Source organism: Vicugna pacos, chromosome 3 (genome assembly GCF_048564905.1).
Source record: "Vicugna pacos chromosome 3, VicPac4, whole genome shotgun sequence".
NCBI classification, from domain to species: Eukaryota; Metazoa; Chordata; class Mammalia; order Artiodactyla; family Camelidae; genus Vicugna; species Vicugna pacos.
Window position 1 is genome coordinate 28,090,472 of NC_132989.1, and position 23,125 is coordinate 28,113,596.

The 23,125-nt window shown below is 52.9% G+C and overlaps 1 protein-coding gene across 6 annotated transcripts in view; it reads left to right on the plus strand.

The window, feature by feature from the left end:
* FSTL4 (follistatin like 4) overlaps window positions 1-23,125 on the plus strand; it is a 471,313-nt gene that overhangs the window by 323,088 nt on the left and 125,100 nt on the right. For all 6 annotated transcript variants that reach the window (XM_072957366.1, XM_072957368.1, XM_072957375.1 and 3 more), the window contains 2 exons: window positions 19,761-19,954; window positions 22,544-22,667. In XM_072957366.1, coding sequence (XP_072813467.1) covers window positions 19,761-19,954; window positions 22,544-22,667 — 318 coding nt within the window. The remainder of the gene's footprint in view (window positions 1-19,760; window positions 19,955-22,543; window positions 22,668-23,125) is intronic.

The following is a 23,125-nucleotide window of genomic DNA, read 5'->3' on the forward strand; positions in this document are numbered from 1 at the left end:
TGGCTGTGCTTCCATCTACCCCAAGAGCCTTTGAAAACAGAGGCCTGGGCCCCAAACCAAGCAGGCTGGTAAGACTGAGACCCAAACAACCCTGCTCCCAGCTGTCTCGGGGGCAGACTGTACATTTTTGTTGAGTTACCTGAGTGAATTATTTCACTCCTGTTTTCTGTCCCAAGCAAACCCACATCATCATTTTATTAATATGTTTGCAATTATTGTGTAACGATTTCCAGTTTAGTGTAGCCTGTGAAATAGGGATGCTTAATCAAATATCTGCACGATGGGCCTTGAAGTTCTCTGGGGCCAGAAGCTTTTCTCATCAATTAAGTTTCAACAGAATGAGTTTTAGGCTCATCTGCAACTGTATTTTTATGTTTCTTTTATGGCTCCCCTGCCTGCTCCTCGTGGTAGAGATACCAGAAAGTGTGGTGTGGGGCCGAGGTATTTATTAGCAGGTTTATAACAGTCATTGTGAAATATTAAAATGACTGCTTTACAGCAGGAAAACTGATATTTCCATTACAGTCACTACATGGGTGCCCCCCCAACCAGTGCCGCCAGGGAGAGGGGCGTTTATCCTGGGCCCTGTGGTTTCCCTGCGGTCAAGGCACTAGAGGTGTTTCCTCTGGAAAAAGATGGGACTCCCAGAAACTTCCATAGGCACCCACTCTCACCCTACACCCGGGGGTCCGAGGAGTCTGACTCGTTAAATGTAGAGAGGATTTCCCTGCCGTCTAGGGCCATACCCCACTGGGGCCTCCAAGAGCAGAGTGTCTCATGGGCATGCACCTGGGGGCTGTTCATGGGCCACGCCAGTGAGTGGCAGAGTTACCCCATCCCTGGGCAGTTAGCAGTGTCCAGAGTACACAGGGTGGACTGGGCCGCAGCAACAGTGGCAGAAAGGATGAACCAGGTCCCTCTGGAAACATGGCTGTCACTCATGCCCTGCCCCAGGCAGGCAGGGGTACCAGAGGCCACTAGCTCCATCCAGCCCAGCCCACCCTCCCAAACTCACCTGCTGACCACATGTGTCTCCATGGGTGACCCAGGAGACTGACGTACCCAGAGAGTCCATCTCCCACTTGTGCACACCTGTGATACACAGCACTCCCAGAAGTCCTTTGCCAGGTGCTCTCCACACATGTGCTAAACACTCCCACACCCTCACCTGGGGCCACACGGATATAAGTGACTTGTAGGCAAGAGTCATGACTGTTTTCAGTACTAAATCTCCATTTCTGCAAACAGTGTCTGCCAGGATGCTCACCACATATCACTTAAAAGCTAAATCAACTCCGCTGAGCTGGCTGACCTTGGGAAGGATGCTTCTCCAGCTCTTATGTTTGCTTTCTGATGAATGGGATGACAATCCTTCATTCCCTGGTGCATATTTAAAGCTCTGAGAGGTGTGCAGCTCTAGTATGCAGCCTAAAACCTGGAGACACGAGGTGGGAGAAGAATCCCCTAAGACACGGGCGGCATTTTAAATGTAATTATCACTGGTGTTCCCGTGCAGCAGCCCGGTTTCCAAGCCAGCAGACTCCCTCCTTTCGTATTTACTTTTAGTCCCACACTCTTTCCTGTGATCCATTAGTTCTTCTACTAAGTCGTTTAAAAGCCTGGATCGTTTAAAAGCCATTTGCTCAGGTGGGTGTGACTCGATGAGGGGACCCAGGTCCCCTCCGTGAAGATGCGGTGGGCTTCCATTCCGCACTAACACGCCCCAATTAACAAGCAGCACTGGCCATTGCCAGTTCTCCTCATCGCCTTTCATTTAAAGACGAGGCAAAGTATGTGTACAATCAGTTGCAGAGGATTCTGTACAGCCCTCTTCTTAGTTGGAAAATGTACCTTTGGAAAAAAAAAGAGAAAATATACCTTTGACTCTGTCGTTCGGGTCACAGGGACAGAAAGTGCCACTCAGAGTGCAAGCACGGTGTCCCTTGGTGGGAGGTCTGCCTGAGGAGCCTGTGCGGCGGGTCTGGAGGTGGGACTGGGCGTGCCGGCACAGGAGGGAGGGACGCAGCCTGGCCGTGCTGCTGGTCTTTTCAGGTCCTGGCCATTTGGAGAGCAGGGCCTGTGCCTTGTCCCCTCTCTGCCCCGCTGCCTGGCACCCCCACACCCCAAGTACAAAGGGGTGTCAGTGCACGTCTGTTGAGTAAACAGGGACAGGACCCAAGGCCTGTTCAGGGCTGGCTGTGCTCGTTTCACACTCCCTCCACTCCTGCCTCCTCCCTCAGCTGGACAGCTTTGCTGGGGAGGATGCCATTGTGTTTTTTGGGACCCCCAGATGAGAGGGGCTGCCAGCCAGTTTTGGGGGTTCAGAGCTCTTTGCCCAGTGCCCCTCTGGCCGATGTTCAGCCTGAGATGCAGAGCTACGGTAAGCCCAGCAGTAATTCACGTCCCTGTGAATTCACAGAGCAGAGGTGAACTACAGGGCTGCCCATCTCTGCCAAAGCAGACATCCAGAACGGTTATAAATTATCTCCCGCTGTGGAGTAAACTGCCCTCTGCTCCCCCAGTGTAAATTATCTGAATGTCACGCTGCTTAGGACCAATTAGTCCGTCCCCGGCGACTGGGCATCCCGCCTGGGCATGCTGGGTGCAGAACCCAGAGAGGGCGCACCTCCTTCCTGCCGCTGAAGCTCCCTCTGTGGCACACCAGGCCCTCTGCTTGGCAGGCAGCACCACACACCGGAAAGCGAGTTGGTGCCCCAGGGCAGTTAATGCTGGAGGCCGGACACAGGGTCTGGACCCTGCTGGCCACAGAAGGGGAGAGGGGAGCTGGCCAGGGACGGCTTTCCAGGAGAGGAGACTGGAGCTGGGCCCAGCCAGGCAGGCCAGCACCCTGACAGGGAGGGGTTTGGGGAGAGGAGGGTGAGGCCATGCAGGGCCAGCCATGCTGTCCATCCTGGCTGGTGAGTCGGACCCAGTTGGACCATGATGGGAGGTTGCTGAAGGATCCGTCCCAGTCCTGTCTGAGCAGGGAATCCTTGATGCCCACTTCTGGGCCACATGAGCCAAATAGCCAGGGCTTTGGAGCCCTCATTTCAGTCCTTGCAAACTTGGGAGCCCAGGAGGGGAAGACGAGGCAGAGAAGGACAGGGCATGGTCTGTGAGACACTCCACAGACCTTACCCACCAGCTCTCTGTGCTCAGGGGCCTCCAAGGAGGCCACTCTGATGCCAGGGGCCAACTCTCATGGAGAACGGCCTGTCTCTATAGCAATACCGCTGAGCCAAGAGCCGCCTGCTGCCAGCCAGCCCCGGTGACGTGAGCCAAGGCTGCACACAAGGGTATTTCAGAGCCTTGCTCACAGGGCCTGTCCAGCTCCTGGACTGAGCTTGGAGCTGAGGGTGAGGGTGAGGCCAGGATGCCCCAGACTGTGCAGATTCCCCAACCTCGGCCTCTTCCATTCCTCCTCCTGAGGCTCCTCGGCAAACCTCACCCCAGTGCCTTCCCCAGAGACCCAGGCCTGAGAACCTAACACACAGCTCCAGGGAAGGTGGATAGCCTGGCACCTGGCCCATGGATGCCCAGTCCAGGGGGTTTGTTGAGGAACCAGGCAATCTGCTGCTGTTTCACATCACGGACCCTCTCCTGTGAGCCCCTTTCCCTCTCCATGCACCCAGGTCTGTGTCTGGCCAAGGACAAAGACCCTTCCCAAGGTAACTGATGTTGAGAGATGTCAGGTTGCCTCTTTTAAATAAGCATATTATTGAAGTATGGCACAGACAGAAAATGCATAAATCGTAAGTGCATAGCTCAATGAATTTTCACAGAGAACACATAATCTCATAATCAGCACCTGGAAGCGCCCCACACTCTGCCCCATTCAAGTCCCCATCCAAGCGTAACCCTGTGCAGGTTGCCTTTTGAAAGAGAAGACATGATAAACCAGATTGGTGACAAAAGTCAATACTGTCACTTAGCAGGGGCCCCAAGAAGGGAGGTGCACTGGGGAAGAGAGCAGAGGCCAGAGCGCTAAGAACAGCTCCATGTGAGTGTGGAAGAGAATGGTCCAGCGAGTGCAGCAGGCACAGGCCGACTGTGACGTGGTCACTGCACTTAGAACACAGAGCAACTACCTCAGAATTTAATAGCATGGGTTACAATAGCTCTACACACAAAGAGGAGAGCCTTCTGAATGGAAGCATTTAAAATTATTAGTGGAGTAGGAAATAGAGATCTCCTGTTGGCTCTTCCTGCCCTGGGGGATGCCCTGGGACCGGGGTGGGACCTGGGTGGGGCCTGGGCCTTCCAGTGGCCCAGAGGTCAGACACAGGGCATTTCAGGTCAGGCCTTGTCTGGTCCACTCCCCCTTCCCAAGAGCAGCTCTGCCCCAGCGGCTCTGTGTCTGAGTAGCATCCTGTATCATGGATCTTTCTAGATTTTGTTTTCCATCACTCTCAGAGACCGCCCAGGCCCAGGGCAGCCTCTGGCTCAAGTGTAGATGCCCTCGCTGAGTGTGGCTATGTCCTCTCCAAGGGGCGCTGGCCCTGGGCATCGGCCACCTCCTCCCAACTGGGGGACCTGGAAGTCCCCACTTTTGTGTGCCCTGCTTCTCCAGGCACTGGATGAGACTCTGAGCCAAGGCTGCTGGTGGAAAAGGCCACGTGTGGGGGCAAGATTCACCCAGGAACGGGTCCTCATATCTGGGCAGGGTTTCACTGCCCACCTCATGATATAGAAAATGCCGTCTGTCATCCTCTCCCCATCTGTCTCCTTAATCTGTCCCCATGAGTGTCTTACATCTCATGGGGTTTCTTTTCAAGAGCCAGAAGAGAATCAGAAGAGAAGGAAGGTGGAGCTGGGGCAGGAAAGGTTCCCAAGAGTTTGAGCACAACGTGCCAGACAGGTGATAGCCTGGCTCCATCACCAACACCCTGGGCCCCAAGTTAGACCCTTACCGTTCCTTGGCCTCAGTTTCTATGTCAACACAAGGAGGAGGCCGGACCACATGATGCCAAAGCCTTTACTCCATGCTCTTAGCGTCTGTGGCCTATGACGTGTGCTGGGTGGGCTGTGGGGGGTCTCTAAGAGGTAAACAGGGTGGGGGACAAGACTGGGGCTGAGCTACTGGCACAGGACAAATGTCACTGGGCTGCACCCCAAACCTACAGCTGTGTGTGTGTGTGTGTCTGCATGTGTAAGGACTTCTCATCCAGTGTCCTCTGTGTACCTGGCCCCGTGTAGACGGCTAAGGGCCTGCGAAAGAAATGAAAGACAGAGCATTTCACCCCATGCTCTTTTTTTTAAATATATTTTTTATTGAAGTATAGTCAATTTAAAATATTGTGTCAATATCTGGTGTACAGCATAATGCTCAGTCATACATGAACATATATATATTAATTTTCATATTCTTTTCACCATAAGTTACTGCAAGATATTGAATATAGTTCCCTGTGCTATACAGTATAAATTTATTGTTTATATATTTTATGTATATTAGTTAGTATCTGCAAATCTCGAGCTTCCAGTTTATCCCTTCCTATCCACTTCCACCCTTGGTAACCGTAAGTTTGTTTTCTACGTCTGTGAGTCTGTTTTTCTTTTGTAAATAAGTCTGTTTGTCTTTTTTTTAGATTCCACATTTAAGGGATATCATATGGTATTTTTCTTTCTCTTTCTGGCTTTCTTCACTTAGAATGACATTGTCTAGGACCAACCATGTTGCTGCAAATGGCATTATTTTATTCTGTTTTATGGCTCAGTAGTATTTCATTGTATAAATATAGCAGAACTTCTTTATCCGGTCATCTGTTGATGGACATTTAGGTTGTTTCCATGTCTTGGCTATTGTAAATTGTGCTGCTGTGAACATTGGGGTGCATATATCTTTTTGAATTAAAGTTCCCTCTAGATGTATGTCCAGGAGTAGAATTGCTGGATAACCCACGCTCTTAAAAATCTTACCAGGACATTACACTCATCAGACAGAGCACCATTAGTGGGAAAAACACAAATCAAGGTGAGAGTTGATTGACTTATTTAACTGATAGCACCTGTTTTTATTAGGGAACATTAGCGTCATTAACTGGAGAGTTTTGAGCCTCACCAGGTTTCTCAGATTTGCTCTTTTACACAGGAAGTTTTTCATCAAATTTTGACATGCCATTTTCAAAGCCCAACCAAAAAGGAGACAGGTAAGCATCCCCCAAGGCTGAGGCACAGCGTGCCAATCCCATGGCATAGGCAGACAGAACCTCACCCACAGGGACGCACACAGGGCACCTGCCCACAACACCAGGTGTGAAGAGCCCTGAGCTGTGGCCCCATCTGTCTGCCCCCAGGTGTGCTCCGGGCTGTAGACATCCTCCTTGGGAGACTCCTGGAGGGTCCCTGTCACTCCCATCTCCTGGGATGCTGAGCCCTCTTAAAACACCGAACCCATTCTCATGCGGGATAAGGCAATGAGGAGGCCATTCTTGGGAGATGAGAATTTAGGAATAAAGAGAGCAAGGAGCAGGCTGAGCGATTTCCCAGCATGTGAATCTAATGAGAGCCAGCGCAGCTGCAAATCCCTCAGCAGTGTTTGGGGAGCAAACAGAGCAGACGGCGATACAGCTGAGCTGTGTCTGGAATAACTCAATTTGCTGGAGGAGGAGGGGCTTTCTGAGCAGCAGAGGAGCCCTACCCTCGATTCCTCTTCAGTTCCCACTGCCCCCCCTTCACTGTCAGCTCCCGTCTCCTCATTGCCAGGCTCTGGGTCTGGACGGGAGCCAGGACCCCTGTGACCTCCCCCATCAGCCCAGACACACCCCGCCCGGAGCCGACTTTCATGGAGACAAGAGTTTCTGGGCTTCCTCCACGAGCTGCCTGAATTTTGCTAGGTTTCCAGTGTGGATAATCCCCAGATCCTTGCGCAGATGCGGGGAAGGAGAGCCTTCTCCTTCTCCTCTGAGCAGCTCAAGCCCAGGAAATACTCCAAAGCTCGCCCCAAAAGGCTGTTGTTCTGTCTCAGAGTTGTTGTAGAGTTTTGTTTTGCTTTGTTTTGACCTGGGATTTGCTGTCAATCATACAAGTCAGAGAGTTTCGGATAAATCTTCAAACCCCAGGAAACTTCTCCGAGTCGTCTCAGATCTAAAAACCTCTGTTCAGGTAATTCTGTCTGAAATGCCATTTCCTGCCGAGCCTACAGAAAGGCATGAATCCCCAGCTTAGAGCAGACCCTTGCTTCTGAGACCATTCTCAGGCAGTTTTCCTGTAATACCTTCCCTTCTAAAGTAAATAATCCCCCGAGCCCAGGTAAACATCCACCAGTGGAAATGGGGAACGTTTTCCCACATGGGCAGCTCTTTCCTGGAGACCCTAGTTCAACGGCATCAATTTGCAGTCCTCATACCCCTCATGCCCAAGGGGGAGCGTCTCTGCTTGTTGCCTTTAAAAGCCAGTGGCTCTCTGGCTTGGCTCAGAAGCTGAGGATTACTGGGTCTGAGCAGACACCCCCAGACAACCCCGAGGAGAGGAGAGCACCACAGGCCGTGCCAGGCATGTGAGACACCAGCTCAGAGTCCTCTCCATCCCAGTCTCCTCACCGGCTGGCCCTGCCCAGGGGCATCCCGCAAGAACAGAGCCAGGAAAGAGCCCGGTTCTGGGGAAGGAGGGAGGCAGGTCCCGTGTGCCCTGGTGATGCAAACAGGGGGCCACTTGTCCTCAGTGGGATGGACACACCTTCCTAGGGCCAGGCAGGGTCCATGGCCAAGGGGTGTGACCCTGCACCCTCTGTCTCCCTGGGCTTGGCCTTCGCAGGCTGGGCTTGTGCACAAGTACACAAGTGTACACGGCACATCCCGAGGCTACACACACATGCTCAGGTGGACTCCCACAGTGTTCCCACTGTCCTTTAAAATCTCAGAACCAAGGAGTGTCAACGGGAGAAAGGCCACCACCTCACACCCATTAGGATGGCTACTATCCGTAAAACAGGAAGTAAGTGTCAGCAAGGATGTGGAGAAATCAGAACCCTCAGGAACTATCGGTGGGAATATTAAATGCTGCAGCCACTGTAGAAAATGGTATGGCGGTTCCTCAAAATATTTAAAATAGAATTACCATATGATTCAATAGTTCTACTTCTGGAATCACAAGCAAATTCCACTTCTGAGTGTATATGCAAAAGAACTGAAAGCAGGGTCTGTAAGAGACATTTATACATCCATGTTCATAGCAGCATCGTTCACAGTAGGTGAAACCTGAAGGCAACTCAGTGTCTATCAGCTAGTGGGTGGATGAGCAGAATGTGGTGCTCATACAAGAAATATTATCCAGCCTTAAAAAGGAAGGATATTCCGACGCATGCTACAACAGAGATGAACGTTGAGGACATTATGCTAAGTGACACAAACCAGAGACAAAAAGGTAAATACTGTACAAGTCCACTTATTTGAGATGTTTAGAATAGTCAAAGCCATAGACACAGAAAGAAGAACGGTGGCTGCAGGGGCTGAGGGGCTGGGAGGAGGGGGACAGAGTTTCAGCTTTACGTATGGAAGAGTTCTGGAGACAGATGGTGGTGATAGTTGCACAGTGTTCTGAAAGTATTTAATACCACTGAACTGTACACTTAAAATGGTAAATTTTATATTATGTTTTATATTATTCCCCAACAATAAAAAAGTTGGGGGAAACCAGATATTAGTTGTTCACATAGACGATTTGTCTTTAACCCTCTCAGACCTGAAGCCGTGCCTTTTCATAGCAAATATTCTGTAACATCCCTGTATTATCTTGAAGTGAATGTGTCTTAACCAAAACTGGGATATAAAGGGAAAATACAGGAAAAGTCTTGGGCATAAAACATGCCTTTCAGAGTGTAACTGTTTGGACACCAGCTACACACACCGACTCATAGTGTCAGACGTCAGCCCTGGCACGTGGGTCCTGTGAACACAGAGGCAGCAGACGTAGCCTGTGACAGGTGTGTGAGGTTGACAGTTTGAGTACTTAAGTGACACTGCCTCTAGAGGAGTGAGTCTCCAAAATGGTGAACAATTCTTGATAAAGTTGAAAACCGAATTTATAATATACAGCATAGGTGCCTCCTTGGAAAACCCTTGCCAAACCTTGGCAGGCAAATAATTTGTGTGTAACATCATGTTAGGTTCTAGGAACAGGAAAACAATGACTAGATCTTTCACTCCGTGACCGTCCAGCGGGACATCTGAAAACTTGTACGAGATGCCAGCCCAGCAAAAGTTTGTTGGGCAGATCTTTGCTACAAAGAGCAGGATCCCTAAGGTCCCCGGCCCCACCCGTTAAGTGCTGGGAACAGCTCCGCCCCTTCCTGGGATCATTTATAGAGCTCCTCTCCTGTGTTGTGAGTTCACACAGAGCAAAGTGTTCACTTTGCCTGAATGTCAGCCTCACCCTGGCTCCAGGAGTCTGGTCCCAGGCACTCACTGAGCCAGCAGCAGCCTCAGACCCTGCTGTGTCTCTGGACGAGGTCCCCCTCAGCTCAGTGGCCACTCAAAGACCACAGAAGCTCAAAGCTCAAAGCTCAAAGCAGCAGCATTTCTGGACATCATCGACCCCTGAGGAGCTGAATTTTCCACATCTGAGTAGCAGGATTCTTCCCTTTGTTTAGCTGTTTGGAGGGCTGGGGCCTCCACGCAATTCTCAGGAACAAAACTAATGAAATTCCAGAGGAGGGGTGGTGTCCACTGTTTCCCCCTCATCCACTCCAGTGGCTGCCCCCTGGTCCAACACTACTGCTTCTCCACCCGGTACTGGTGAGGGCAGCGTGGGGAGCGGGCAGGAGACTGAGCTTCCAGATGGGGCAGTGGAGGAGCCGGAGTCTGTAAGGAGTCAGTGTCCTCCTTCTAGAAAGCATGGATGACTTGGTAGGGAACCAAGTTGTATGGGTTTCCCAGGAACACAAGAGTAAAAACTAAAGTTCTTAATGCTGGGAGGGCTTTAGCATTTATTCAAGTTTTCAAACATTATCTTTTCACTCGGGAGCCACCTGATACATGTGCCAGTCAACCGTAAAAAGTCTATGTGGATACCTCTCCCAGGAATCCAACCAATTTTGCTTTCTCTAATAGGAATGGAAGAGAGCGTTGTAAATGTCAAACGGCAGATTGTATAGCAACATCAATTGAACTAGGCATTCATGAGCAAATGTACCATTTATCTAGCAAAGCTCTGGGTGGTTCTGTTCATTTAAATTACCTGATGCTGGGCGAAAATCGAGCTGAGGTTTCGTCCGCGAATTCAGGTGCAGGCTGAGGTGGTTGCTTCCACCCAGCAACTGAGTGGAAGTTGCTCTTGTGCAGCAGCAGGGGAAGGGGGGGTGTGTGGTCTGCATGGTGTGTGTTGGGCCAGGCAGCTCAGAAGGCCAGGTGGAGCCTTCGATGTCCAGATCCTGTCTGTGGGCCCTATACCTTCAACCCAGAACATTCCAGATGCTGGAGTGACAAATAGGACAGTCCAGGAAGAAGAACAGGGGACGCTGAGCAAGAACAGTTGGTCAGCCTGATGCTGCGGCCCTCTTTGGAGTCTGGGACAGTAAAGGGCTGCTAATGAGTGTGGTAGGCATGTGGTTGGGAGTGGGGTTGGGACTAGTGAGTGAGGAGGGGACTCAGGTGGATCCTGGAGTGATGGCTGGTGGGAGGCAAGCCCAGCACCCTAAACTATGTGCTGGCAGCAGCTAGCCCTCGTGGCCCATGATGGTGCCCACTATAGTCCAAGGCCAGTTCTTTAAGAGACTGAAGACGCTCAACACGGGACATGCAAAGTCACAGTCTGTGGAGGAGACGAGCAGAGGCAAAGGCTAAACAAGAATGTGTGGCTTGGAGCCGGCAGAAGCTCCTTGGAGCTGGGCCTTGCGGAAAAGTCAGATTTAAAGAAAGGGCCTTCCAGGAATAGGTACGTGGGAACCACTCTGCAGGCTGCTTTCTGCAGGTAGTGGAAGGGGCCAGCAGCTACATCTTAAGCCACAGGGTAAATACCTCCCCAGGAGGCTTGAGTTTTGGCGATGGTGACTCATCTGCTCAGAAGTCACAGGCCCCAGGGGACAGCCAGCAGGCAGTCACCAGGTGCCGTGCCTTTGAGGACACCTGTTTGTGTCTGTTTGGGGATTATAAGGAAAACGTATCATGTGTGTGTAAGAATCTCCAGGAATTTTCAGAATTTTGTGGCTGGATCAGCACCATCAGTAAAACTACGTTGTATTAGTGAAAATGTATCCTAAAGATAAGCCCATTGGTTTTGCCATTTATTGTTAATTAAATTTTCCCAGAGATGGCAGCAGAAAGATTGTTAACGTTCATGAATTTACATCAAGTTAAACATCTGTTCCTCTTAAGCTAAACTCCAGTAAAGTTACGGCGGCTCATAAATTAGACCAGGGAGTGAAATGCATCTTGCTCTTTGCACAGCTTAGCGGTTTCAAAGTAGACCTCAGATTGGCGCACTGCAACTGGGGCCGTGTAATACAACCGCATTCAGCTGCGATGCTGGTGCCAGACAATTAAGCTAAGTTTCTGCTTTGGGGGTGAAGATCGCAGCTTTGTCTGCAGCAGTAGCATTATTTCTCAGGCCCTCTGGGGACAATGTGGGAACCAGGACTGCTGATGTTCCAGTCGGGGTTGGGGAGCGCCTACTCATGAGCGGACCCAACAGCAGCCAAGAGATTGTAGGCACATCTGGTCTCTCCCTTGGGCCCCTCTGGGGGTTCTCCCAGGGGAGGGTCTCAGGACCTGAGCCTAGGGGCTGGGCCTCCCTGCCAGGTCCAGGAAGGACTGGAGTCTCGAGGATGTGGCTCAGGGTGCTGCTGGCTGCTGTGTGCCTTCTGAAGGGAGGGCTTGTGTATGGCTTGGGAAGGGAGCTGGCCTCCACCCCCCCATCCCCGGTCCCCGTCCCCCCACCCCCCCATCCCCCGCATGCTGGCGTCTCAGAGCATGGCCCACCAGCCCCCACCCAGCACTTCCTTCCTTCCCATCCGCCTGCTCCTTAGCCCACATCCATCCCCAAGAGGGATGGCTTCTGCTAATGGCAGAGGAGTTTGTGATGTTGAGTAACCTGTGCCCTGCAGTCCTCTCTCCTGGAAGTTTGGGTTTGCAGGTGACTCTGGAAGTGCAGGGCTGCCCCGGTGAGGGAAGGGCCAGCATGGTGGAAGCCATCAGGGGTGGGGTCTTCATGGGGGCCTTGGGATCCTCCATCATGACCCCTCAAAATTCTACCCATGTTTAAAGCTCTTGCTGCGAGCACAGAGGATCGCCAGGGTCAGCTTTGTGCTCAGTTACTGATCAGAGCCTCAGTAAGGAACTGGACCTTTCCTGAAGCTGTGCCATGGTTGAATTCACCCTCAAGGCCTCCCCACCTGGGCTACTGTTACAAGCACAGGCCCCCCGCCTGTCCTTTTGCAGGGCTGTCCTGACCAGTGGTGGAACCACAGGGCAGAACTCTTCATCCTCCTCTTCTTCAGAGGCAGGCCTCAGGAGCTGCATGTGCCCCCCAGAGGGGTTCAGACAAGCCATTTCCCATGGGACCCAACGTCTAACGGGACAGCCGCCCCTTTGTGGCTCACGACCACCTTCCCCTCACCACCTCCTACCTGGCCATGCCAGGTTTTGGGGTGCCCCACTGGTGAGGTAGCATCCACACACACACCCCAGCTAAATGTACCACACGCTGGAGCTGCCCCTCCAAACCCACATCTCACGTACACCCCGCACTTCCAGGAGCTGATACAATGGATGACATAGGCCCCCAGCCCTCTCCAGAGTTCCAGACCTCCGTCACTGTGGCTCAGGATGGCTGGGATTGTCCCCTCCTCAGGGCAGGGCTGCAGCCCTTCTCCACCAAGATTCCACTGTCATCCATTCAGCAGACATTTAATGAGCACCTTCTGTATGCAGGTGCCCGGACCGGGGGCTGGGGTCATACCTCTGCAGCAAGGCAAGGCGCAGGCCTCGAGGGACTCCCATGTAACAGGGCAGCCTGACCCCAACAGTATGGGAGTAACAGGGTGATGCCTAGGGACAGCGCAGAGACAGAGAAGAATGGGGCAGCGCGCCAGGAACTCTTTAGATGGGGGTGAGATGTTGGAGAGGGAGGCAAGCAGAGACAGACTCTTTACAGTCCCCCATACCACTCCTCCCTTCCTGGTGCCAGGTGTCTCCATCACCCCCTCTCCTGCCTCCAGGTGCCTTCATATCCAGGACCTGGGCCTATCTGGGGCCTTGACCACTCAGCCTGTCTCTCTCGGTTAGAATCTGAGCTCCCGGCTGCCTGGCTGGCATCTCCCACCTTGCCCACGCTGTACACCCTTGACTCTTGGGAGCAAGCAGCCCCTCCCACACCTGGGACCGGAAGCTTTGCCTGCCACAAAGTAAAGACCATCCCTTTGAAGCCCAATCTGGCAGGGGCACACGTGGCTGATGGAATATTCAGTGTCTCCTTCGCTTCTCTTTGTTTTGCAGTAGAAAGTGTGCCCTTGATGGACGTTTAATTCCAGAGGCTTCCTATCTCTCTTGGCTCAAAAAATTAAATGCGGATGTGCCTGTGTTTCCACTATAATAACCTCCCTCAGAGTGGAGAGAGTGTGGCGGGAAGAGGAGAACATTAGAATCTTCAAAGAGGGACAATTATGGAGGGAACTAGATTAATGAGGTGTCATAACAGCTTAGCCAGATCTGCGGCTGACCTTTCTCGTGGAGAACGGGCTTGATAAATGTAGTTCATTACCAAGTTCTGACATGAAAATAGGATCACACTCTGGGCCCCTCAGCAGGCTGATCAATATTTTATCTGCCAGAACAGGCCTGGTCTGTGAGCAGGAGAAGCCCCGCACATGCGTGCCGGTGGAAAGCCTGAGGCCAGGGCCGGGGGCTGGTCGCGCGGGGCCTGCGCCACCACACAGAGGGCAGCCCAGCCGGCAGGAGGGTGGCTGGGCCCTTCCACGGGCCTGTTGGGGATTCTCATCATGGTCAGGCTGACCGGGACATGAGCCTCGATCCCTGAGAGCAGAAATGTTCCCGGAGATGGGAAGGGAGGGAGGAAGCCTTCACTGATTTAGTGGCCTCCTGTGCCAGGCGCTGGGCATCAGTGACGGGGACAAAGACAAGTGCTCCAGGCCCTGATTTAGCTGGGGCATCGAGCCCTGTTCATACAAAGAAGCCCTCGGGCTCTCCTGGCCACGTGGACGCTGTGAAGTCCTCCAACGCCTCCTGTTATGTCAGGACCCTGTAAGGTGGTCAGAGCTCTTATTGCCTCCATTCTAAAGTAAGAATTGGTCAGGGACTCACAGCCGCTCAAAGACTGGGCCAGATGGTCTCCTGACTCCTGTCCAGTGCTCTGTCCAGCTTGCCATGATTTTTACGAGTGGAGTTGGTGTCAGGTGGACATGGCAGCCTCTGATGAAGTCTGTCTCCACCTTAGGACTCCGGGAGAGTCACCCTGGCTTCTTAATGATTCTGCCCTGGAACCACAGGACTGGTTTCTTAACCACATTCACAAGCATTTAACACTGTAATGCCACATGTTTGTCTGTCCAGTGCCGTCCCAGCGGCTTGGAGCTTGCAGTCAGTCCCACAGAGGGATGTAACAGACGCTGATAACACCCCATCCAGATTCCCACAGTCAACCCAGAGGTTACGTGCAGCTTTGGTGGATTATTCCCGGTAACACTTGTGAATAGCATCCAACCTCATCGTCAGCCTGAGGGCAGCCTGGCCTCACTTGGGGAGGCCAGAAGTGCTGGATCAGACGGGGGTTATGCCCTGGGAGCAACCCTCAGCCGACAAGGGCTGGAAGTTGGCGGAAGGGCACCCTGCCCCCTGAGATCTCAGTGGAGCAGCTACGTGTTGTGCTCAACTTCATCTCTCCAAGGTCCCACGGGCTGAGCTCCGGGCACCCTCAGTGGCGCCCCACCCTGTGTTAGCCTTCCACCCTCCCCAGTCTCCCTTCTTCCTTCCTGCACTTCTTAGGATCCTCCCCAAAGGCACTGCTCACCCTCCATCCTCCTCTCAGAGGCTGCTCTGCAGGAGCCCAAACTAAGACAGGTCCAAATCTCGCACAAAAGAACATTCCATAGGTACAGGGAGGACAAGTGAGAAAGTTGGAGGGAGGTGGTTCTCTGTGTGAGTGGGAGGGCGCTGAGTGACCCCACAGGAACAGAGAGGAGAGGAGGGGAGAGAGCCCAGGAGAAGGCACCGGCAGGCCTGCGTCGTCGCATGTGATCAGAGCACGGTGAGCGCTGGGTCTGCAGGCATCTTCCCTGGGACTCTCCAAGCCTCATCAGAAGGCTTTGACCTGGCCAAGCTCACCAGGGAGACCCAACAATCCCCATGTTATAATGAAACAAAGTTTTCTTTACCTAGAAACCACCAAGATACAAAGGATACACTCAATGACTTTCCAAGCATGTGGTTAGTACAGATCCTTAGTCCTGCCCACACATGCAGCAGGTCCCCTACAGGTCTCGACTGGGCAGCCCCAGGTGAGCTCGTTCAGGGCACAGACCTCAGCATCATACACAAACATCCTCCTCTGCAGTCTCTGGAAGCCCCACTCTCCCTGGATCAAGAGTGAGGCCAGGCCATAGAGTCCTTGGCTCCAGGCTCCCAGGACCGGCTGGGCTGGGTGTTGCCTTTTTCACCATCGTCATCATCAGCCCCCATGGTGGGGGCACCTGGGAGGAGTGTTGTGGTCCCTAGGCCTCTGCCGTCCCCCCTCCAGGGACCTTCCCTCCAAAGGGGAGGAGCACCAAGAATTCTGAAGCGGGGGGATGCCAGTTTAGATCGGGCCATGTCTCAGCAGCAGCCACAATGCAGGAAAAGAAAGCCGGGTGGAGATTCAGGTAAACAGCCCTGGAGGGAGCGGTAAACGCCACCCCTACCCTTACCCCCACCCCCAGGGCAGCACGCTCGCTCGCAGAGCCAGTGCTGCTGAAGTCGTTTCTTGCTCCACCCTCAGCTTGTCGTCTTCTGGTGTGCTGGCCAGGTGGGTGGATGGTGATGACCTGCGTGACCATGAGAAGGACCAGGCCCTTGGGTACTGAAGCTCTTGCCCAAATCGAGTAAAGGAAGAGGAAGGTGTGAAAACAGAGGCTGTGTGGATGGGGCCTCTGGCCTGAGCATCTGACAAGGCAGCCAGGGCTGGACTCACAGCTCAGGGTCACCTGTGCAGGGGACCTGGCTTCACCTCCAACCAGTTTCTGGGAGGGAGATTGTGGGTGATTTGTTTTCTTTCTTTATACTCACCTGCACTTTCCAAGTGATTTTTTCGTTTTTTGTTTTTTGGGTTTTTTTTTTTTTGATGAATATATGTTTCCTTTGCAATAAGACAAAGGTTTAAAACTGGCAGTAGGGTAGGAACGTTTAGCTAGAGACCAGCTCTGGCAGGTTCACAGATGTCCATGCTCCACCTCTGTGAGCTGCTTCGTCTGACCCCACTGTGTGATGAGGGGGGATCGTGAATGAAAAATTGAACCTGGGACTGAGTAAACTAGTGCTTTTACGTGCCTAGCTCAGAAGCTATGCATCTTGGAAACCAAGAGGGAAGGCTTTTTTTGAAAGGGCAGTCCTTGCTGGAGATGAAATATCTAAGAACTTGATGAGGGAGTTTGGATTTTGGAATCTAAAGTGCCCATCTCCACGGGTGCAGAAATGCCACCATTATGGTGTCTTTCCTCTGGTGCTCATGGACCCTTCAGACCTGGAGGGATATTAGAGGAGCTCAGGAATGTTGGGCCAATGATTTAACTATTTGAGGCTGAAACTCACATAAAGCACAACTGCTCCTGGGATGAGGAAGGATTTCAGATTCTCTTCCAGGAGCCACTCGATGTATGTCAGGACCCCCACGTCCAGCAGTCACCAGGCACAGTGAGGTGCCTGGTAAAGCAAAGAACAGAGGAAGTTTTGCAAAGCATGATCTGTAGGGCCTGGCTTCCTGCCTCAACTCCACACTTCCCTCTGGCCTTGTCTTGTGCCCCCTTCTGCCTCACTCCAGCCCAGACACACCAGCTTCCCTGGGGCTCCAGGCACACGGTGCCACCAGCTTTGCACCTGCAATCCCTGCAGCCTGGCACTCCCTTCCCTCTGCCACCTCCTCCCACAGAACCCTCATCCTGTAGGTCTCATCCTTAGGGAGACCTCCTTCACCCTGGCCTCCTTAGCTCTCCCTCCATGGGCCCTCTGATGCCCAGGGCAGGAAGCCCATCGTATCCTCAGTGTGCCACCCAGCATGGGGCACAGAGTTTGTGAGTCAATACTGGTAACAGGAAGGGAAGGGCGAGGCCGGTGGTCTGGCCCTAGCAGGAGGCCAGACCAGGGACTCAAGGAGCTGGCCCTGAAGACTGGGGACACCCACCCATTCCCCCAAGTTGATTTCTGATCATGTCCATTCCTTCCTGACCAGGAGGCATGTGCTAGGAAGTGGCCAAGGTAAAGAAGCCACGGTGAACTCACAGTGAGCTCTGGGAATGTGATAGGGACAGAGCCTGGGGAGGCTGACGCAACCCACCCAGCAGGACCCACCTCCGTGGTTTTCCTGGGATGCCAGTGTGGGAAGTGCTGTCTAGCTGCAGACCCCTGGCACAGGGCAGCAGGCAGCTCAGAGGAGATCTGGGCCCACCAAGGGCTATGAGGAAGATGGGGGGCTGGTTGGGAGGACCAGCGAGGATGAGATGCCTCTGCCCATCTGACCTGGTGGGGCACATCCTTCGGGTGGCCCTGCTGGGCTGTGTTCTTAGTGTGGAGCCTAACTGTATGCTAGCATTGAGTCGAGCCTCCTATCAGCCCCATATCCATCCACTGTGTGCACAGGCTCCCCGGCCTCTGGGCATGAATGCCTGTCCCCAGGAAAGCCTGACAGGCCCTCCAGCCCAGGTTCCTGGGATCCTCCACCCAGAGACTTTGACCACCATGTCCACCAGAGCTTCTGTCTTCACTCACATACCACATCCCACTTCTGTCCATAGGCCAGGACTGGTTTCACCCCCTTGGAGGCTAGGGGACAAGATTTGGGCAAAACTCTTCTCATCCTTTCCCCAGACTGACCTTTATCTGGGCTCAGGAGAATGGCTCAGACGTGGCCTACCACGTCTTCCCCTGGGTGGGAGCGTGTTATCGTGGGACAAAGCCACTATTTGCAACACTGTGCAGCGGTATGGACTTAAGAATCATGTTTGTCAACTGGGGACCCTAAGCGCTTCCAGGAATGGCTATCCTACCTGGCCAAAGAGGGATGCCAGCAAGCTTAGGGGGAAGGGCGAGCTGGTCTTGTCAGAGCAGGAAAACTCTCAGAGAGCAAATAGATTTGATTATATTGAACACAGCAATTGATTTTTTTTCTAAATAAACATGCAGGAGGAAATGGTAATGGGCATCTGTTTCTGACAAGAATCAATTGACCACAAATGGGAAGAAAATTTCAAAACACAAAAAAGCACAAGAGAAAGTGGTTGGACTGTCCAGGCTTGTCCAGTGAGGGAGGCAGAGAAAACAGATTTCCCCGTTAGCCCTCTCTGCACCAAGCAGCTTCCCAGTTCCTTGCTCCTCAGCAAATGTGGTTCCAATAACTAAGGGAGAGAGGAGCTATGGTTTTCTGAGCGCTTACTCAGTGCCAAGTCAGTGCTGTGCCTCTTATATGTATGTCTTATTCAGCTCTCTGAACAGCCCTATGTGGGCGGCACTGTTCTCCCCACTTCACAGATGAAATCACTGAGGCACCTTGTACAAGGTACACATTCGGTCTGCAGAGCTAGGACTCAAGCCTGGCGGACTCCAGAGCCAGTCCTTTCCTGCAGTGCTTTATACTGACTCTCCAACCCTGAGTTATTAGCTGGTGCCCAGAACTGGCCTTGGAATTAAGGGGAAAAACCCCAGACCCTAGACACTCCCCTCCCAACAGCACACGGGCTTTGACCTGGAATGGCTGGGGAGGAGCTCACACCCGTTCTCTAGGACTCAGCCAAGCCAGGTGTGGAAGCACGTACTCCATCCCGGGAGATGGGGAGGTGGGGCTGGAGGGGATGCCCTGCTCTGCTAACAGCCTGGCAGCCCCTATTCATGGTGCAGTCCTGCAAGGAAACACCTCGTGGCCCGTTACCAGCAAGATAAACTATGTCATGTCGCGGTGCATCCCAGGCCTCATTTGCCAAAATGCTGCGTGGTTCTGATGCTGCGGAGCAAGCACGCCTGTGATAAAAGGCCTAAGAGTAATGGGCTGTAGTGCCTCGATTTTAATTTCTTAAAGCTGCCTTTTGTTTCTTGGTCGTAGGCTTGTGTACACATGTTCATTTTTAAGTACTCCAGCTCTGGGAGTGTTCCTAATTACTGTAAGCAGGGCTGATTAGTCCTGTTAACTAGACCTCCCTCGTCTACGAGGCCAAGGATTCCAAAGCGGCCTTTAAGGTGGGATTAAGGCAAAGACGAGCTGTTAACGAAATGGAACTGGGGCCGGCTTTCCTCAGGCAGCTGTGGGGCTGCCGATGGGAGTTCCCCCGACAAATCTCCCCTCCGTCTGGCTTCACTGTGTCTGGCATGGAGTAGGTGTTCAAGAAACATTTCCAAGATGAACAAACAGGCTCTTTCCAGCGTTTACATCATGTGTAGCATGTATCCAGGGCTCAGTAAATATTTATGGGGTGGACTGGTGGGCAGATGATGAACCAGCCCCATCTACTCCGGGTGCAGCCTGCACTACATGTAGTGGGTGCCCAGTGACTGTTTATGGGTGGGGTGGATGGACGTTCTCTGGATACCAAGGGAGGAGTCTCGCTGCAATAACCCCATCTTCTCTTCCAGGTGACCCGTGCACCATGGCCGACTATGCCCGCCTGAAGAAGGTCCTTCTGGCACTGCAGACCCGCCTGCAGCCGCTCCATGAAGGGGACAGCAGACAAGACCCTGCCTCCCAGAAGCGCCTCCTGGTGGAATCTCTGTTTAAGGACTTGGATGCAGATGGGGACGGCCACCTCAGCAGCTCTGAACTGGCCCAGGTGGGTACAGCATGCGGTGGAAATCACATTGCACAGGAATGAGGTGTTCCATGCAGTGTGTGGACCAAGAGAAGCTGGAGAGCCTCATGGGGAGAGTCCTTTGTAACCGACTCTGTAACGGGCCGCCGAGGAGGCCCCGCTCCTGCAGGAAAAAGCCGTCTCCCAGGAGTCAGAGCGCCTGTTCAACCCCTCTGAGAATATCTGACAAACAGAACCATGTCGCTGTCTCCTTCCCACCAGCCACATTTAGCCAATATTTACAAACAAGCTCTGAGGCCCTTAGCTGGCAAAACACACTTCAGCGGGGCCGGGCTCTGATGTTTTCATTAGGAAATGAGTCTTTTCTTCCTGAGTCTTTCACTTGCCTCAGCAGGAAGGTTAAAAGGAAGCAGACTCGTTTCCACCACACACTTTTGAGGCGGTAACCCGGACATCCCCAGGTCCTCGCCCCCTTGACCTTGCCACTCTGCGGCGTCCAGGCGGCAGCAGCCCACGGCCCAGCCTGCTTGCTTGCACGGCGTACGTTCTCAGTGGGGGACAGTGATTATCATCAGTATCGTAATCACCTTTATTGTTGTCACTGTTTCCTCCTTGAACCTTTCAGCCACTCTCTGCTCTGAGGTGGGTGCTACTGTTATCCCACTTCACAGATATCTTTAGATGAGGAAGCCACGAATCCAAGAAATCAAGCACCTTGCCTGAGGAATGTGCGCTGCCTGGGACATGATGAACTCAGACAAAACCCAGGAGGGCAGGTGTACAAATCTGGACCTGCTGTCCTCACAGTACAGGGGGCTCCATGGGGGAGGGCTCCCACCCCAAGGCTCCATTTGATCCCCTCAAGGTCTGTGGGGACAGCAGGTGCCCACAAAACCTCAATACTGAGCAATCACCCAGACACTTCACCACACAGGGTCCCCTTCTCGAGTCCAGCCAGTCCAGAGCCTGCTTCCAGGGAGCACGTTGGAAACCAGGGATCCTAAGACACTTGCAGACCTCACTCTACTCACCCACACCAGGGCAACACATGCAAACCCATCCAAGGCCTGTGCCCCAGGAGGCCTCCCAGGCACAGGCCAGCCTGCATGTCACCACCTCCATCAGCGCTCAGCCCCCAGCTATGGCTAAGACCCCAGGGGGCAGTGCCAGGGACCCACAGCTGTCCCATGCTGCTCTGGGGAGGGCCCAGGTCCTGTTAGTTACGGTTACCTGCAGGAAGAGCCATATGGCCATTCCCCTCCTGCAGGCTGTGTGGGGTGCACCAAGGGCCGGCAGCTTTGACTCGCCCTGGACAGAGGCAGCTAGGGGTTTATGGCGCCCTGGCCCACATGATTCCTGGGTAGCTGCCAGGTAAACAGAACCTTCCTGGGCACGTTGCTCTTACCTGGCAGGGAAGTGCCCTGAGGCACCTGAAGCCATTAACAAGCGTGGTAATTGGACTATGATTTCCTCTTTAAAATTTAATGTATTTAAAGTCCATTTCATAAATCTGCCAAGCAAGGCCCCACTAAAGGGGGCCTTTCCTTGACACTGAGTCAGAGGCGTCAGGGAAAAACGTGTTGGTCCTATGAAAAGTTAATCAATTTCCAATGCAGAAATAGACAAAGGGAAATTTTCATCTTTGGAAGATTGATTTCAGGCGTTATGGTTGATCTCCCTTTTATCGAACACTCTTACTTGCTGGGTGAAGGGTCATTTTTTTAACATTATCACATTAAATTGCCTTTAATACAGCAGGCCCAGCTGAGACTGTTGAATAAAGAGAAAATGCCTTTATTCCCCTCCCCTCAACCACCAAGTAAAATAAAGTCATTTTCTTTCTTCTGAGATTGTCCTTGCAGGACTCTAGTTCCAGACACATACACCAAAAGGTGACTGGTCAGGCTTGGGGGGCCTCTGAGCCCTGTGGTCCAGGCCATATCCAGAGAGGACTTCACAAGGGCCTGCCCATGGTCCCCAAGACAGAGTCCCAAGGGTGAAGGTTTGCGTTCCTGGCAGGAGAAGGCAGGCAGAGATGGGGGCTAGGCCTAGGTCAGCAGAATGGCAGCTTCCTCTTTTGTGGGCTGTGCTGTGGCTTCGAGGCACTGCCCTGAGGTTGGTGAGGACTGGTAGGGGGTGGGGAGGGGTGCACTGATGGAGCAGGGACTGTCCAGCTCTACACAGCTGGGAGCTGCTGAGTTCAGCCACTGTTTGCTGGGGTTATTTGATCAGGTACCTTCTTTTCTCTGTTTCCGTATCTATAACACGAAGGGGTAGACCAGGTGACTGCAAGGGTCCTTCACATCTCAGACTGCGTGGGGTCTGTTTGCCCAGACAGGGAAAAGACCTGAATGCTAATCCCTACTCAGCCCCAATCACTGTGTGACCTTAGGAAAGCCCCTTCCCTCTCTGAGCCTGTTTTTTCATCTATTAAAGAAGGTCGGACAAGATAACATCAACCGTGGCCCACTGAGCTGTCGCTGGAGTCCTCTCCCCTCCCGCCCCACCAGGCCAGTGACCACAGTCCCATTTGGCCTGAGCCATTTTCCAGCAGTGCCCGCAGCTCTGAACTCACTCCTGGCTTTGGCCTTGCTCCCTTCTCACCCACAGCACGTGTTGGAGGGGCAGGACCTGGAGGAGGACTTCCTGGGGTGCTCACCAGGCGACCTCCTGCGATTTGATGACTACAACAGAGATGGCTCCCTGACCCTCCACGAGTTCTACACAGCCTTCCGTAAGTCAGGCCCCAGCTGGGGCTCCCGGTGGGCACAGGTCCCGCACCAAAATGATGTCCAGGGTCTGGAGTCTGTCCTTGGTTATTTCCAAGGTTGCTTTCTTTTATAGGTGAATGCAGTTGAATTTGTTTTGCAATAAGCCTGAGTTTTAAGAAAAGAGTAAGGTGGGTGGGAGAGGGGGTACTGACTCTGCTCCCTTTGGATAAAGGCTCTTCTCACTGCTGCTTTTGTGTGAGGAACCCAGGACTGAGATTTCAGCATGATTGGGAGGGCACTTCTGATCTCTGGGGGATTCCATGACTGCATGTGGAGGGAGCAGATTTTAGGGTATCCTCAGATGGTGCTGCGGCCCTGTCAGGGAACTGCACCTGGGGGCAAATCCTGCAGGAGGGTCCTGGAGGCTTGGCCAGGTAGGAGAGGAAGAAGTCACTACCAAGGACGATGGAGGGTGAGGGTC